Genomic DNA, 18,482 nt, shown 5'->3' with positions numbered 1-18,482 from the left:
CCCCTTCTCGTTTCCAACCCCTCACCCTATTACGTTAGCCATTTTACCTGCACATCAGTTGGGTTCGTCCCCCAAATTCCCATATATGGTCATATCCGTAAGAAATAAAAAGGCTCCTCCTCTTCCCGTTAGACCCCCTCTACCCGATTTCATGGTTCCTTTCCCAGCTGACAGACCCATTCCTTCTTTCCTTGCGCTTGCCCCCCACCCAAGTACCCTTAACCCCTCTGTCAGCTCCTGTTAACCCATTAGAAAGAGTCCATCCTCTTCCCCCTAGCTGCTCAGCACCCCAAGGAGTTTGCCCGGCTCCATGCCCTGTTGGCTGGCCATCTTCTGTACGTCAAAGCCAAGATGCATCAGGAACTGGACGACGCTCATCTCCTGCCCTGTAAAGTGGTCTCGGATGGAGGGGCATGTAGGGTTACACTGTGGCCAGGGGCAGCTGTCCATGAGGTGGAAGGGACAGCCCTTGAGGGGGGTCTTGCTGTTTTTGCTCGTCTCCTGAAGGCTGCGGTCCCAGCAGTGTAGAGCTCGGGGTAGAGAGGTGCCACGAATCTGCACCTCTGTCCAGTGACTGGGGGGGGATAAATAGAAAAGTGAGATAAACAAAACATCACTAGTCACGTTAAAGTGAAAAGGCCTCCGAGCGGAAGGGATAGGCATACGGCTCCTGAATCTAAGACGAGGCCAGCCAGGAAAACAGGCAGACTAGACGGGCCGAATGGGTCTGTCACAGAATGCATAATGATCGGGGTATTTTCAGTATTCTCTTAACCCCTTTGTTTGCTTAATGACGCTGGCGGTGATGCAATTATTATTTTTCACTAAATGTCATTGCATCACCACTAGGGGGAGCTCCATGACCTCTGCCAACTCTCCTAATTTACAAACAAACAATTCTAAGAGAAAACAGGTTCAGTAGACAAGAGATACAGATACATACACACCCACAGCATCCAAACATACATACATACACACCCAAACACACATACATACAACACACATCCCATATCAAAACATACACACATACACACACCCACCTATACAGAGAACTCTGTACAAGCTTTCTTTTACAGTATTTGCCTGTAGCTTATCCATTGGAAGACTATTCCATGTACCTACTACCCTTTCTGTTAAGTAGAATGTCCGCCCATTACAGTTACCAATCTATTTTCTTGTTAGGAACACACGGTCTTTCCCCCATCTTCGAAGATTGTCAGAAGGTGGTTTTAAACAGTTCTTTCCTTTTTATAATGAAAAATTTCCATTTAGTAATGGAAGTTTGAATTAAATTATGAATTTATTAATATGGGCCTGAATTTTACAGCAAAAGCCCCATTCGGAACACAGAAGTAACCTGAATGGGGCGCGCGATTGGCCCATTGATCCAAAATGTCGCGATGAGGAGCCAACCAAGGCTTGGGGCACTCAGTAACTGCCCCGTTAACCCCCTATGGACTGGGCGACCCCTCCGCGGGCATTAGAACTGGATTTCCGGCAACTCGACCTCAAAATCGCTCAAGAGAAGGGGCCAAATTGGTCCTTTAAACCCCTTAATGAGTGGCCTACGAAGGAAACTGTCAGGAATAATAATTTGCGTCGGGGTAGAAGACTAACGACCCCCCCCCGGCTGGCTGCCTGGGGTCTTAAACAGTCAAACTCAATGAAACTTTACACTGAGCGTCTCAAACAAAAGTGAATTCACGTCTCTGGGGTGGGGGTAAAGGGGTCAGAAGGGGGGGGCTACTGTTCCTTTAAAGTCTATTGTAATATTCAAAGGGTAAAAAGGGAACGCTAAACCCAATATGCTTTAATACTTGGGCTCCGGATCAAAGCCAGGCGGCTCCCATTGCAGGTGTCCTATAACTAAGCAGGCAGACGTACAAATGAGCTCAGGAACCCGGGATAAGGAAGCATTTTTAAAACGTTACCCAGCCCACGTCTGGCGTTGAAGCAACAACGCTTTGATCCGTAACACAAGTAGTTTAACATATGTTAGAGTTTTGTTTTTTCTCTCTTTGGTAATACAAGCACTTTAAAATATGGGAAAAATATAAATCGTTCTTGGCTCGGAGCCGTGCGTTCCTGCTATAGATTAGGAATTTTTTTTATCTTGGCTGTTATCGGCCGGCCGTCTCGGTTTACAGAAAATATTACTTGAACAACCATGCGTTTACTGACAGGGTGGTAGATAAGTGGAACGGCTTCCCAGAAGAAGTGGTAGAAGGTAATACAGCGAGTGAATTTAGGCATGCAAAAAAAATTGCTTGCCTGAGAATAGCCATGTAAACACACAACACGCGATCATACAACATACAGAAATACCTACCGATCTCCTAGCAGCAAGGGCAAGAACACAGAGAAATATAATCAGGATTATAATCACACAACATAGTCAGCCTTTCCCACTAGCCAGTGTCCTTCATCAGCCCCATGCATAGCAGTTATAGCCCAATAAGAGGACAAGTCATTATATTAGATTTGGGCTTCCTGGCATTAATAGAATCCTATTCATAACGCCCGGAAGACAGAGCAATCCACAAAATGTGACGCAAACCCACCTGCGGGTGATCACCTCGTGGGCCAAACATGCAGGAGCAAAACTCGCCCTGGGAAAAGAACGTGTTTAGAGGTCAGAGCCACACACTGGAGTACTTGTCGGTCTTTGAGACGATATATCTTTTCAAGACACGTACCCAACGTCCTTCAACGTGCTCCGCAGCTCCCGGCCCAGGTTCTGGATGTAAAGCCACTGGCTCTCCTGCACTGGTTGACCGCTCAAATGGACATTGTCCACGGTCAGCTGAGCTTCGTCAAAGAGCCACTGAACCACAAACACCGGACCTGGGAGAGAAAGAGGATTGTAAGCTCTTTTCAGCAAGCTCCCCCCCATCACCTTTTGCGTCTCTCTAAGTCCTTACTGAGATGCGTACTTGTTATAGCCTTCGTACAACATTCCAGAATACGTCAGTGAAGAATAGACCACATCAACAAAATTAGGGACAAGACGGTCAACCAGTTGCCATTTACGGTTTTAGTGATTGTTGCCAGTATCACTTAATTGTCATGCGCTCTTAATGCTATATCGCTAATACTAGAAAAGTGCAGTTAATGTTTTGTACAAATGGAACTGCACCTTTAACCGGTTCCACTCATACAGACCAGGTGGAAGAAGAGGATGGGGGAAGGCAACGCAAATCCAGTCTTCCTTCTCTACAATCCCCGGCACCAGCGGATGATGGGACATGTTATTACAGAGGAGAACACAACAAAAAGATATATATAATCATACATTCCACGCTGGAGCCTTCTGTAATTACACACCCACCATCAGAAGCGGAGAATTTAAATTGTCTGTCTTGGGCAGGGATGGAGACGGATCAGAGAGGACACTGCGGGGGGGCTAAGGACATCGTGGAAGCTTTTGTCGTCTCGTGGGATGTTCCTCTCCTGTCACCCAATCACTCCTTCCGAATACCCCCTGTCCATGTTTCTCCATGGTAACTTCTCTATCTGAAGCCACCGGACACCTAGGAGCCTTACCTTCCACCACCCGAAGGTGCTACTTGTTGGCTATTATTGGAAGGAGTCACAGTGGAACGTTGAAATGTATTCAATTAGACGAAAGGAGACAAGATGGAACATTTCAACTCCCTGAGTGTATTGGGTGTTAGGAAAGCAAACTCAGACATTCTTGTGGAGCTTTACCAGAGCCGTCCTAAAACATTTAATCTCTCCTAACCTCAGTGTTTAGAGGAACAAACCGCAAAACATATAAGAGGTCACCATAACCGTCTCAGGTTTGGTGCTCTCTGGTTTACTTACTTCGAAGGGTTGGGTAGATTTTGTAGCCAAAGAAACAGTTCCATTCTTCCCCTTCTTTAAACTGCTGCTTGCAACGTTCAGGAACTACCCCGTTCCAGTACCTGGTGTCAGATGAGCAGGAGAAGTCAGAAATGACGGCCAGGGCATGCCCTTCGTATAGCACCCTTAGACTTTTGTACCGGTCTACTGCCTTGCTTGCCACCCAAGCTCTACCTGATTCCTCTCTGGATGGCCTCGGTAGGCGCGCATGTAATGATATCCGCACAATCTGTCCTCCTGTATTGTTTGTTATCAAGGAACCAGCCAGAGTCGGAGAGTCCTCGAACTTGAATCCCAGGGTATCCCAACTCCTCCAGCTGCTCGGCCACCAGGTCCACATTGAGAAGAACTCCAGTACCACCAGCACTGTTAACATAGAAGAGCAGCACTTAAGCCTTTTTAAAAACATAAAACAAAACTATGATGCGATTGACCGTGCTGTTCAACCACAAATTACGAACCCACTCACCTGCTTCCTGCCAGCAGCAGAACCTTTGCCGTGTCCAAGCCTTTCCCTAGGAGTTCTTTCACCACCTCCTGGATAATGAGCGATCCCATGAATGCATAGTCATCTAAAAAGGAAGAGCGGAGTCAGTCCACAAATCCCAACTGACCCAACAACCAGTAGCGGTCTCAAAATTAGAAGTCGTCACCTCCGGTTCGGGGTGAAGGCAAGATATGATAAGAAGCTTAAGTCCCACAGTAAGTCGGAGAACAGGATTATCAGAGTCCATAATGAGATAAATGTTTGTCGCCCCCCCCCCACACCAACTACCTAAATGAAGGGGGTTCAGGGTAGGTACTGCACTAAGGTAGACTGAAAGACGTTCAGTTGTGCTCTAAAGCAGGTCACGAACGGTAGTCCTGATGGACTTAACATTCCCAATTTCTGGGGTGGGAAGGCAGAAGTCCCCGAGTAGGAGAAAAGGCCATAATTTTCTTTTTTTTTTTTGAAAAGTGCAGACGTAAGGGCGCCATCTTCCACTCTGAGCTCAGGGACATGCCGAGATGAGATGGTACAAGGTGAGGGACGGTCAGTTCAGGTCATATGATAGAGGTGCTTAAAGGTTAGGCTCAGGTCTAAAACTAAACACTGGGAGTCAGCCTGAGATCTTTAAACAAGGAGACATTCGACTGCTTCTCATCTACCATCAGATTTCAAGTTTCTACTCTTACAAGACCAATTCAAGGGGTTAAATCACCTCTAACAAGAAATAACAAAAACAAGACAAAAAAAAAAAAAAACCTCACTTTTCTCTGTTTTTGGTGATGCTCCACTCCACACATCGCTTGAACAATACGGGATAAATCTGCGAGGATAGGGGTAATATTGGTTACACAAAGATAAACGGGAGGCAGTGAAGTCTCATATTTTTCGTTGATTAAGTCAGAGGTGGTTAGGTCACAAATAATACATACACCATGTTGGCATTCCACCAGTGCGGATTCTCCTCCGGCTGAGTCGATAAAATCCCTGATGCTGGAATATTAAGAGCAAATACATAAATTCCCATGGGGCCGTGGCATTAAACTCCCCAAAGAATTCAAGGACATGGTTTAGATATCCTCAGCTTATCCAGAGACAAACCAAGAATTATCCTTAGAGAATTCATCAAAAGCCACCCAACCTAAACCCCCGTCTGAAACGTCCCGGGCAAAAGAGACTCTGTAGAAGTCCAACATTAAATTGAAGTCCATTGCTCACCTGTTTTAGTAGCCGGCCATCCTTTCGAACTCATTAGTCGTCTCATTGTGTCATAACGGAGGTCACAGTTTTCACGGCTGATGCAGTACCATCCACCTGAGAAGACAACGGAAGGGCCATCATGGTACAAAAAGTGGACAATAAAAAATAATGAGATGCCATAGTGAAAACACACAAATGTGGATTAAAATAAAGGGGGGATAGTCAGCTGGTCAACCCTTAATGGATTTGGCCGTTTTAAGACAGTCCTGTTTTTGCGGAGCAAGGTCATACCTTTTGACCTCTGGTATGACTGGTAAGTCATTCATTCAAGAACGTGTGTTGGAAGCAAATGGTGTTCTCCTGACCGCTCCACCACAAGCTCTGTTTATTTACATATTTCCCGTTTAGGCCGCGTGCCCAAGTCTCTTGGTTAAGATGAGAAAAAAAAAAAATTATATAAAAACAGAAAAGGGCATAATAAGTTTACCTTCCAAAAAGACGAGCCATCGCCGGCTGCCCTTGGACTCCTTAAGGTAGTAACTGAAAGAGAAGAAATATGGTATGAGTCCTGGATATCGAACATGCGACCGCCATAACCACCGCTCCAAGAACCGTTTTGAAATAAACCTAAATATAAAAGAAGGAAGCGGCAGCTTATCAAATAAGGTGAAAAAAAAAAAAAAGAAGATATTGTGGATGGTTGTGTATGGTCTTAAGGATCAATCTAACATGACTTTATCTTACTGTCCGAGTCTCTTTCTTAACTATGATCTCTTGGCACCTCAAGCCAATGATTTTTATGGCACCTGTTACTGGGGGCATTTGGATGTTCTTGCCTCCTAGGGCACAGTTTACTTCTACAGCTCTACTGCCTACCCTAAAAAAAAAGAAATAGAGGCCAATTAATTCACTTGGATCTCCATACCCCGCTGGGCTCCCGTCGTTGCAGGTCACCGACTGGTTCTGAAGAAGGTGCAGTTTCATTTCTTCATCCAGACGCTGGGCAGAACACGGGTACAGAGACTGCGCCAGACTCTTGATCTGGGCCATGAAATTGTCCATATTCCCCTCCACCGCGGTGAAATCCAAAGGGAAGCTCTCTCCGCCGCCTTCGCTCCGCTCTCGGCTGCTGGGTACCACCTGCTGCCCGCGTCTCCTCCAGCTCTTCCTGCTGCCGGCGGGAATCGCACTGAGCAGGAGTAGCAGGGTCACGCATATGCCACCAGCCATGCCGGGCACCATGTGCCGCCCTGCGGAGAAAGGACATCGGGGGATCAGTATGAGGAGGACCAAAACAAAATATAAGAATTAACATATTTCACAGTAATCAGCGGCAAAAGATTTGGATTCACCAATTTTAAATGAAACTGGAACCACGCCAACTATTGGGGACAGAGTCTTATTCTCGGTTTCTTGGCCAAAGCGATTTTCCATCGTTACCCAACCTACACTTCCTCTTATCCCCCGACTTGTCGCCAACAGGTAACACCTGATCCAGCCAGCAGTGGGCGTCGGATGCATTAACTCATAGAAGAAACACTTGTTAATAATAAACTCATCATTCCTATTATCGAGATGCATCACGATCCCGGATTCTGCCCCCGGAATATCAAATGAGACCATTAGCGAGCGTCACTTCCAGTAACCATTAATCAGTCTGGGTCAGAAAAAGGACGCATTTTAACATTAAAACCGGATACATAGAAGGAGGACAAGTCTTCAAAACACCGAAAATAAGTTTATCATAAAAAAAAATACAATTCGACGTATAAGTTTTGATCCTTTAGAATACGGTGTTGAGATCTCATCATATTTTTCCAGAGACGGGTTCTAGGTTCCTGTTGTAGGTTCCCAAGATTGATGCCTTGTCTTGGAATTTACCATCAAAAGGAATTTTTAGGCGTCTGCAGATATTCAGGTCCAAAACCGTGACCAATCAAAAATACCCCCAATTTCTTAAAGTATTTTGTCACCCTTTCTTTAAGACCATCTAATTAACCTCTAGGACACGGACTTCTATCAAGTATATCCCCCCCCCCCGCTCCTCATATTGGTTTCCTCATTTTTCATATACAAATTTTTACGTAACTTTAGATAGATTTGGGATTTTAAAATTAAATTAGTTTGGAGGAAAAGATATTACTGCTGTGATTGTATATATATATATATATATATATATATATATATATATATATATATATATATATATATATATATATATATATATATATATATATATATTTTTTTTTTTTTTTTTATAAAAGCCTCAAATCTTATAATTTTCTAAAAAGGAAGAAAATATTAATTTTGTTCGGCAATCACATGTTAATATTAATTCACAATTTCTGCATGTAAACCTAGCGATCAGCGTTAAATAAATGAAAAATTAGAGGGAAAAAAATCCACTCGTTACGATTATTTAAGACATGCAAAAATTTGTATAAACCAATTTAAAAAAAAATAGTGATTTATGTTAATCATTTAAGCCTTATATATAATACAGAAAATCTATTTTAATTGTAACAATAAATCCAATTGCAACAGTATTTGTTACAAATAACAAATGTTGGTAAATTACATTTTTCGGGGGTCACAATGAATGAAAGCCAAAAAGGTAACTAAATATTTCTAAAATCGCTTAAACTATGTCACACCACCGGCAGGGAGACCCGCTGGGTCCCCCGGCCGGCAACAGCAACCGCCGCGAGGCAGGGGGAGACCCCCCGCTTCGGTCCGGCAGCCGCAGCTGCCGCGAAGAAGAGGGAGACCCCCCGCTTCTGAACGGCAGCAGCAGCCGCCGCGAGGTAGGGGAAGACCCCCTGCTCCCGCACGGCAACCTCGGTCCCCGCGCAGAAGGGGGAGACCCCCCACTTCTGCACAGCAGACGCGGCCGCCGCGGAGAAGGGGGAGACCCCCCGCTTCTGCAGGGCAGGCGCAGCCGCCGCGGAGAAGGGGGAGACCCCCCGCTTCTGCAGGGCAGGCGCAGCCGCCGCGGAGAAGGGGGAGACCCCCCGCTTCTGCGCAGCAGAGACAGCCGCTGCAGATGGAAGGGGAACTTACCTCTTCCACGTCGCGTTCCCAGCAGCTTCACAGGTCCAGCTCTGGTGTCCGGACGCGTTCTTCTTCACGCCACCTAGTGGCGGCCGAGGAAACTGCACCTGCTTATATAGGACGATTACGCAATCGCCAACCACAAGATGGCCGCGCAGGAAGTGACGTAACGGCACTTTGAAATTTTGGCGGGAGATCTCCAATTAGTGCCTAACTTCCTGTGCCTACTTAAGAGACTTCAGAACACTAAGACCTTGCCTTCTGATGGTCGTCTATGCCCTGTGCTAGCACCCAGATAGCGTTCCTCTGCTTGATTCCTGTATTTGACCTCGGCTTGTTTTTGACTATTCTGATCTCTGGTATCCTGACCTCGGCTTGCTCCTCGTTTATCCTGCTCTCCGGTATCCTGACCTCGGCTTGCTCCTCGTTTTTCCTGCTCTCCGGTATCCTGACCTCGGCTCTCTGGACCATCCCTGCAGTCCTACCTGACTACGGAGTCTCCTCTGTACGCTGTGCCGTGACAGAATCAGAAGGCCTCAGTGTCAATGAATCCAGAATCCCAGACTAAATGAACCGGAACAGTCATTCGGGTGGTGAACAGGTTAGGGGAATAGTTCACCACACCTATGGTAGGTTCCCCTGGCCTACCTAGGTGCGGGCGTTTCCCGGCCTGCTAGGACAGAGTCCGATAAAGTGACCCGAGAGTCCACAGTAAAAGCATAATCCCTCCCGTCTCCGTCTGTTCCTCTCTCGATCAGAGAGTCGAGTGGCTCCCAACTGCATGGGTTCCTCAGATGGTTCGTTCGAGGGGTCGGCAGAAGAAAACTGTGGTAAGAAGCGTGTAGTAGATCTCTCACCCTTGTCACGTAACTTCAAACTCTCCCGTTGTGCTTGCCTTTGGCGGAGACGCAGATCAATTTGGGAAATATACGAAATCACGGAGTCTAGTTCTGTGGGCAAATCTCTGGCAGCAGTCTCGTCTTTGAGGGTCTCAGAAAGTCCATTCAGAAAGGCAGCCACTAATGCCTCATTAGTCCAGTTCACCTCTCCCATCAGGGTCCGGAACTCTATAGCGTATTCCAGAAGTGGACGGGAACCCTGACGGATGGTAAAGAGCGAATTAGAAGCAGTGGTCCTCTCCATCCTTGCGGGTACTTCTCCAGGAGATTCTCCCCGGCGGAGAGGAACTATGATGTGGGAAACAAGGAACTTCTGGCTGTCATCCTCGCGCTGGAAGAGTGGCGTCATCTTCTGGAGGGTGTTCCTATTCCCACGCTGATTCTGACAGATCATAAGAATCTTCAGTATATAGAGACTGCCAAGTGCCTGAATCCCCGGCAGGCCAGATGGGCCTTGTTTCTTTCCCGCTTCTCGTTTGTCCTGACCTATCGTCCAGGCTCCAAGAACGTCAAGGCGGACGCTCTCTCCCGTATGCATGTGTCCCCCGAGGAGGAGGGTCGTGCGCCCGAACCCATCATACCTGCTACCAAGGTCCTGGCGGCTCTACATACTTGTTGCCGAACTCCCTTGCTTGACCGGATCGCTGGTTTTCAAGCCCGAGCTCCAGCCTCCTTGCCAGCTGGGAGACTGTTTGTTCCCGCGCACCTCCGTACCCGCGTGCTTCGCCTGTCCCATGGGTCCAGAACCGCCGGCCACCCTGGGCTAGCACGTACCAAGGACCTTGTTTCGAGGACATTTTGGTGGCCAGAATGGACTAAGGATACTGCCCTGTTTGTCCGCTCCTGTCTCAAGTGCGCCGCCAATAAGTCCTCCAGGAGACACCCTGCCGGGTTGCTTCACCCATTGCCCCGTCCTTCAAGGCCTTGGACTCACCTTGCCATGGACTTTATAGTGGACTTGCCCAACTCTAAGGGGCATACCGTGATTCTGATGATCATTGATCGTTTTTCAAAGATGGCGCACATGATACCTTTGAGGAAACTTCCCACGGCATCAGTATTGGCGGACATATTCTTGCGGGAGATAGTCCGTCTTCATGGAGTACCCACCGAGATCGTCTCCGACCGCGGTACCCAATTTATTGCACGTTTTTGGCGCGAGTTCACGAGGGCATTGGGTGTTACACTAGCGTTTTCATCGGCCTATCACCCACAGTCTAACGGCGCTGCAGAGAGGGCTAACCAGCACCTTGAACAATATCTGCGCATTTTCATCAACCAACATCAGGATGATTGGGTTGACCTGCTTCCTTTGGCGGAGTTTGCTCGGAACAATGCGGTACAGGAGTCTACGGGAGAGTCCGCCTTCTATTGTGTCTACGGTCTTCATCCGCAACCCTTCCCTGGAGCCTTTCCGAATTCTACTGATCCTGCTTTGGAGGAACGACTGACTAATATACAGTCCACCTGGGCTTCGGTGCAGAGAACTCTGGAACTGGCTGGTAGACGACAGGAACTCCAAGCCAACAAGAGACGTTCCGGTACTCCTGCGTATTCTCCGGGGGACCGCGTTTGGTTGTCTACGAGATACCTGCGACTCCGCGTGCCCAGCATGAAGCTGGCACCGCGTTTCATCGGTCCCTTTTCGATCGTCCGTCGGGTGAATCCTGTTGCCTACGAACTTTCTCTGCCTAGGACACTCCGTATCCCTCGAGTCTTTCATGTCTCCCTATTGAAGCCACTGGTCTGCAACCGTTTTTCTACTAGACCCCCTGTCGCGGGGACTTCGGGGCGTATTCCTCAAGCCATCCTGGACTGTCGCAGACAACAAGGGAGTCTTCAGTATCTTGTTCATTGGAGAGGACATGGCCCAGAGGATCGTTCCTGGGTTCCTGAAGCTCGCTTCCACGCCCCTCATCTCGTGCGTGCATTCCATGCTAAGAGGCAGCGTGGTTCGGGCAGGGGTCGCCCTGAGGTCGCCCCTTTAAGGAGGGGTACTGTCACACCACCGGCAGGGAGACCCGCTGGGTCCCCCGGCCGGCAACAGCAACCGCCGCGAGGCAGGGGGAGACCCCCCGCTTCGGTCCGGCAGCCGCAGCTGCCGCGAAGAAGAGGGAGACCCCCCGCTTCTGAACGGCAGCAGCAGCCGCCGCGAGGTAGGGGAAGACCCCCTGCTCCCGCACGGCAACCTCGGTCCCCGCGCAGAAGGGGGAGACCCCCCACTTCTGCACAGCAGACGCGGCCGCCGCGGAGAAGGGGGAGACCCCCCGCTTCTGCAGGGCAGGCGCAGCCGCCGCGGAGAAGGGGGAGACCCCCCGCTTCTGCAGGGCAGGCGCAGCCGCCGCGGAGAAGGGGGAGACCCCCCGCTTCTGCGCAGCAGAGACAGCCGCTGCAGATGGAAGGGGAACTTACCTCTTCCACGTCGCGTTCCCAGCAGCTTCACAGGTCCAGCTCTGGTGTCCGGACGCGTTCTTCTTCACGCCACCTAGTGGCGGCCGAGGAAACTGCACCTGCTTATATAGGACGATTACGCAATCGCCAACCACAAGATGGCCGCGCAGGAAGTGACGTAACGGCACTTTGAAATTTTGGCGGGAGATCTCCAATTAGTGCCTAACTTCCTGTGCCTACTTAAGAGACTTCAGAACACTAAGACCTTGCCTTCTGATGGTCGTCTATGCCCTGTGCTAGCACCCAGATAGCGTTCCTCTGCTTGATTCCTGTATTTGACCTCGGCTTGTTTTTGACTATTCTGATCTCTGGTATCCTGACCTCGGCTTGCTCCTCGTTTATCCTGCTCTCCGGTATCCTGACCTCGGCTTGCTCCTCGTTTTTCCTGCTCTCCGGTATCCTGACCTCGGCTCTCTGGACCATCCCTGCAGTCCTACCTGACTACGGAGTCTCCTCTGTACGCTGTGCCGTGACAAACTATATAAAAAATTTATATCAAATATACCCAATGACACTAATGGTTTTAAAACATTTACTATCGCAATAGCAGGACCCTACATAACCCCTGTCCCGTTTACCCATTGTACTGCGCTGTGGAATATGAGGGTGCTACATAAATCAATAAGATGAAAAGAATTTCATTAAATAATATTCATTATCAGAGCAATTTTTTTATGCATATTATGCTGAATTTATTCATACTGTTCCAATATTCTCTATTTTTTTGTTTTTATTATGAAAATTAAAAAGGTGTTGAATATTTGAAATACTAGACACTATTTGGAAGACAATGGCATAAATAAAAATAAGGTTTTATATATATATTTTTTTTTTATTATTTTTTTTTTATTATTATTATTATTTTATTTTTTTTATTCCCAGATAATTTAAGACATTATTGGTGATCACATTTTCCACGTCTCTGTTGGTTAATCTACATGCATAACATTTCATTATATATAGGGGTGTATATATGTGTGTATATGTGTGTGTGTGTGTGTTGTATACCTGTGTGTGTTGTGTTAAGAAGACGTGCCATATGGGAAGACTTACAATAAAGGGAGAGGAGGAAATAGAGTCGAAAACGATGACAAGCAAATCCAGATGTCCGTCTCATGAGACAGCAGTCACGGGATTTCAGTCCGTCCATCTTCCGGGACATATTTACGAGTAATAAATTCCTAGATGCGAAACGACTTCGCTTTGTAATGCGATTTCCAGTCCTGGCGTTTAAAGACCATTATTGTGGTTTGACGCACGGCTGAGGATTCTGTATTTGGAGCTGAAACGCGGTAGCTTTCAATGAAGCGGCGTTGAAAGATGGATTTGGTACGAAGCCTGTGCTGCACCAGTATGCCATTTATACCCAAGCCTAGACAGGCCACTGGGCAAACCCAGCGTCGCGGGCAAACGGCCCGATGTGGAGATAAGTCGTTAAATAAATCCCGACGCGTTTCGTGGCCTAGGGTGGCGTAGCATGGGCTGGGACACCGTGGTGGCAAATTCACTTGATTTTGACCACGTGTAATTAGACGGGGGCCGAATCGGCTCTGATCTGCGGGCAAATTCTAGGCTTCTATGAGTTCTCTTTAACACATTAAAGCCTTTATTTACGGGCGCGTATACAGCTTAAAATGATTCATGTTCTGTACTAAGTGGCACCGGTATAAAGCTATTCAGAGACAAAACAAACACGGAGGAGAATAAATAGTGAATGCCTTTAGTATGTCGGCCCCTCGGTAATACGAAAAAGCTTTGAGGATAAAAGGGCCTGGATATGAATGGATCGGGTGATCGCCTTGAAGTGTTTAAAATACAGGAAAGCAGAAAAGGTTTAACTCTCAAAGTTGTATCATATCTAAAAAAATACAGCAGTGATTGCGAAATACGGTCAAATCCGAGTAAAAGGGGAGAAAGCATGGAAAAACCTTATTCTGCATGAGAATAATCCCCAGCACTGTGAAGAGCAACAACCCCCCATAATTCTGTATACCTTTATAACCCCCAGCACTGTAAACAGCAACAATCCCTCCCCCAGCGCTGTGTACAGTACTGTCTGTGTTGCCAAAAGCCTGTTTTTATCAAATTTTGTACCAATAAACTCCCTTTATCTGCAGATCTGGAGGCCGCCATTGTTGTCGGTCATGTGACATCTTGGATGGCTTTTCCAGCTCAAACACCACACTGAGCTGATGCTTTATGGCAATGCTAATGAAGTCCGCTCCTCCATAGACTTTTATTAGATAGAGTGTCCAGATGGGTGATTAAGCCCGAGACATTCTATTGTTTCCCACAGGTAGTATGATAAGGAGTTGGGGGGGGGTTGTCTAGTAGATTCAATTTTAGTTTTTAGCTCCACAAATTTCAGTAAAACCAAAAGAAAAAATAGAAGACATTGTATGTGAATTTCATATTCCGAAGATATCCAAACTGAACTGGGAGAGGATTAAGATTCTCTACATTATGCTGGCAAAAAACAATTAAAAAAAATAAATAAATGCCCCCCCCCTTTAAATCACGGTGACAAGTACATTTTTAAAGCTCAAAATGTTGTAATCCGTACATTTGCCAGTAAATAGCCATTAGCTCAAATATTAAAAAGGCGTATAAAGAAATGCTGTCCTTTCCAGTTTCCTCGCCAGCTGTCTCGATTCCCCTTACTTCTATCGTCAGATCTCGTTGAAAGTGAAGAAACGTAGTCGATAATTCCTTACTATGTTTGAGGCCCGGAAGTTTTAATAAGAGTGTCATTGAGCGTGAAGGGCATGCGCTGATCCGGTAAAGCGACTCAAGATGAATCTTCAACGAATTATGGAACTATGGGGGGGGGGGATTTCTTCCAGATTTCAGGTTCTCGGTTTAGGTCCGATGCACCCGCCATTTACCTCTGGAGAGCCCCAGGAGACAAGCGACCCAACCTTGGGCGTTTTATTGAGCTTACCTTATTTCTTCATCCGCTCGACTCTTGATTCCATGGTTTTGGAGACTCTTCTATAACTCGTGTTTATGTCTCTACATCTTTAAAGCGTCCTTTGCAAAACGTTGGCTCGTTCTCCAAGCTTGGCGTTTGGGACACTTCGTCGGAAACCCTCAGCCAGGTTCCATCACACCAAAAGGAGCAGGTAGACCTCTCTTTCTCCATCTTTACATTTAACCACTCAGTAACGAATGGCACCAAAGAGGCACGTTCCTGCTCACGTTCTAGATCACAGTAACGCTCCACGCATTACATGCCCCTCCTGCCGACAAAGAGGGACCTCTATGGTATTGGGTTCTAGACAAACCGCCATCGGCTAAAGCCTCCATGCTTCTGGATGATACAATAGCTGCCAATGAGAATCCAACACTAATACAATATGACCTCATATCTTTACAGAGGGTCTGTGTGTTGGGTAAATAGAGTTCCGAAGACCCCCTCTAACCACAGGATCCTAAAAATCCACACAGAGCAGATCAGTTTATTTGGACTTCGTTTTCTCTTAAATCTCCTTCCACGTTCTGGATTATCCTTCCTAATCTTTGCTGGATTTTCACTTCATCGTTATTTCTCTCTCACTCTCTTTCTCTCCCCTCTTCCACTTTCTATTTCTCCTTCAATCCATGCTTCTTTCAGTCCCATCCCCACCCCCCCCTTTCCTTTTCTGTGGTTCTGGGTGTCTCCACGTCTCTTTGATCTCTGCCTCTCTGGCATCCTCTTTCTTTCCCTCATCAACCGCAGGCTGCGTCCGGGGAATGGGGAGAGGCAGAAGGGAGGGAGGGAGGAATTGGGAGAAATCTCAGCGGTACCACTGAAGGGGAACAGACCGCGTATCTGCTGTGAGCAGAATACGATAAACACGTGGAAGTAAAAAGTCACGATCTGCCGGAGCCTCTCGATAAATACCCCCTGGTCGGGGTACCTCCTCACCGCGTGCACTAACAGTGGGAAAAGAGAGGGGTTTCCGCACACGGGCCGACTCTCGCCGAATACACCCGCATCACCAAAAACCTTACAATCTCCCAGCTTCCCGCATCCGGAATAATTAGAATTTCATGGAAATGGGCTTTTTGGGTATTCCTAAATTCATGTATTCGTTCAGCAAACGTATATACATTTTTTCCCAGAAAGCTAAATAAAGCGAAGGTGGTCAAGTGCCAAGATCAAGTAAAACGTACCCCACACGTGGTCAAAATCAAGTGAATTTGCCACCACGGTGTCCCAGCGCATGCGACGCCACCCTAAGCCACAAAACGCGTCGGGATTTATTTAACGACTCATCTCTTATGGGTTCTGCAGATCCGATCACTGATGGTCCCCAGGAACCATTGATGGTGGCCCTCCTGATGGCACAAGGAATGTTGGACAACCAAGGAAAGGTGTCATAGTTACCAGGACTGGAAAACAAGCAAGTGTTCCATCCAGGTTAACCCTTCCAGGTACCTTTATCCATTTCTAGAATGAGAGATGTCTCCCTGGGTCGATACTGGAGAACGCGGTAGCGTTTGTAATATAATAAGGCGCTCAGCGCCGGCAGGTAATGATGGTAATTAACGAGATTAAAGAGAGGAAGCTCAGTGCGTAAACACGGCAATGACAGCCATCGCGGCCTCAGCAAGCTGTGAACTGACATGCTACCGGGCGCTGGATTCCCACATCGTTACCGCTCCTGCTGGGATGCCGTTCCTAAATCCCTCCCACACCCACCAACATTTCCACCGTCCTCGCAGCCATCTCCACTGCACGTTAATGAGAAAGTGGTAGATAAGTGAAACAGCCTTCCAGTAGAAGTGGTAGACGCCAATACAGTGAGGGGATTTAAACATGCATGGGATAGACATACGGCTCCTGAATCTAAGACGAGACACACGGCTGACTAGACGGGGGCCGATCTGCCAGGTGATCCTATGTTTCTGTGCACCCACTGACATTACCGCTGCTTTCCTATCCACATTGCACCCGCCATGTCCACAGCCCTCACAACCCGTTCCCACAAAACATCCCCGCTGACCCAACAGACATATCCACTGCCGTCGCAAACCATTCCCCCTAAACACGCAAACTAGAATTTTGCTATCTTTTCGTTGCACCCCAAAATATACTCCCTGTCCTTTCATGGCGCCCACAAACTGTTCCACTGCACCTTCAGTACACTCATGAACGACCCACCCGGTCCCTTCACTGCACCCACAACCTGCCGCATTGTACCTTCACTGCGGCCACAAGACCCACCACACAACCATACTTGTTGCCCCTTCCCTGCACCCACAAACCCCCTGGCGTTCCCATTCACTGCAGCCGCACGGTATCCTCACTGCACCCTCATGCCAGGCTGCGGCAGCCACACATGGTCGGTCCTTACCTCTCATTCATTCCCCTCCGCTTTCATCCATCCGGCGCCCACATCTTGGGAGAGCTCATGTAGTCTCCACCACCACTGGTCAGAGAGTCCAAGGTGCTCCAAGATACCCACCCCCACTCCCACTCAGGATCAACATAACACACGGACTAACCTTGAGGACCGCACGTCTCTCCAATACTCCAATGGGCCGGCTGCGAGTCCAGCAGGATATGCTCTGTGGGACAACAAGGATGACCGATGTCCAGGACAAACGATGATGAAGGCAGGTGCAGAGGTGCTGTGGGGTCAGACCACCAGATCCACCATCTAGAGACGTACACGGAATGCAAGATCCACCCCTGAGAGCGCAAGGTGTATGTAAGGAGTGCAATGCGGACCTCTCAGATGTAGGAGAGTCCAGTGAGGACCACCAGATTGAACCCAAGCTCCACCAGACCTGGACAGACCAGACCGCGACCTTCTTCAGAGACAGAACCGAGCACAATGAACCCAAACTCAAGCCCAGTGCGATGGAGCAACACCGAATCCAGATCCCGGGGTGGAAAAAAAACCCCACAGCAGAGGCAGGGTAGGTGAGGAGTGCAGGACTCGGGAGAGGAGCAGGAGTTTGAGGCTCACAGCACAGTCAGGATCTGGAGACTGGCTGCAGCGGAGGAGGGGGGCTTTAAATTAACCCTTTCAGATTAGCCTGGACCTCCCCCTGCCACAGGCTAGCTTGCCATTTCCTCATTAAAGAGCCGTTAAAGTCATCGACGTGAAGTCACTTAGGGGTCTTTTAGGGGTAAATGGGAGTAATTTGAGAGGCACGGAGAGTTTCAAAGGGCTGAATCTCCAGCAGATTAGATCAGAGCTTCCCACATCCGTCCCAGAACTTTAACACATCAAGAGGAGGACTCGGGAGGCAGGGCAGGGAGAGGGGCTGGGGGGAAATTGGGGCATGATATAACTAATAAGCCCGGGAAGGGGGGCATCTATCAGGGTGGGGCAGTTTACTAACACATTACTGTCACCAACAAAGCATGGCGGAGGGGGGATTTCACGTGCGCCTCTCGGAAACCACTCTCTGCCGATTACTATCAGGGCTGTAACGAGGGGGGCAGGTCGGTGATTGGCTGCAGTTACACAATGTATAGATCAAATCGTACTGCCTTGTAAATACACTGCGGTCTCTCCCCACCCAGGTGCGCTCTC

At 48.0% G+C, this 18,482-nt stretch overlaps 1 protein-coding gene across 1 annotated transcript; it reads right to left on the bottom strand.

Moving 5' to 3' along the window:
- Positions 1-226: 226 nt before the first annotated feature.
- NOTUM (notum, palmitoleoyl-protein carboxylesterase) lies at positions 227-17,586 on the bottom strand. Its single transcript, XM_053453992.1, has 12 exons — positions 17,443-17,586; positions 6,477-6,801; positions 6,039-6,091; positions 5,570-5,665; positions 5,284-5,344; positions 5,116-5,174; positions 4,334-4,436; positions 4,039-4,230; positions 3,826-3,926; positions 2,697-2,844; positions 2,562-2,609; positions 227-574 (listed from the first exon to the last, which is right to left on the bottom strand). The coding sequence occupies exons 2-12, from the start codon at positions 6,791-6,793 to the stop codon at positions 274-276; spliced, it is 1,479 nt and encodes a 492-aa protein (XP_053309967.1). The 5' UTR covers positions 6,794-6,801; positions 17,443-17,586; the 3' UTR covers positions 227-273.
- Between the last annotated feature and the right edge of the window lie 896 nt (positions 17,587-18,482).

Source organism: Spea bombifrons, chromosome 13 (genome assembly GCF_027358695.1).
Source record: "Spea bombifrons isolate aSpeBom1 chromosome 13, aSpeBom1.2.pri, whole genome shotgun sequence".
NCBI classification, from domain to species: Eukaryota; Metazoa; Chordata; class Amphibia; order Anura; family Pelobatidae; genus Spea; species Spea bombifrons.
The sequence above is the reverse complement of the archived record's forward strand: the minus strand, read 5'-3'. Positions and strand labels throughout refer to the sequence as shown.

What these genes read in the sequence shown, in the direction of transcription:
- NOTUM (XM_053453992.1), bottom strand. Translation starts at nt 6,793, where the DNA reads ATGGTGCCCGGCATGGCTGGTGGCATATGCGTGACCCTGCTACTCCTG. An exon ending in ATCACCAAAAACAGAGAAAA is followed by an intron (nt 4,437 to 5,115) that starts GTGAGGTTTTTT and finishes CTTCCTTTTTAG; the next exon opens with ATGACTATGCATTCATGGGA. An exon ending in AATCTACCCAACCCTTCGAA is followed by an intron (nt 2,845 to 3,825) that starts GTAAGTAAACCA and finishes TTTCTCTCCCAG; the next exon opens with GTCCGGTGTTTGTGGTTCAG.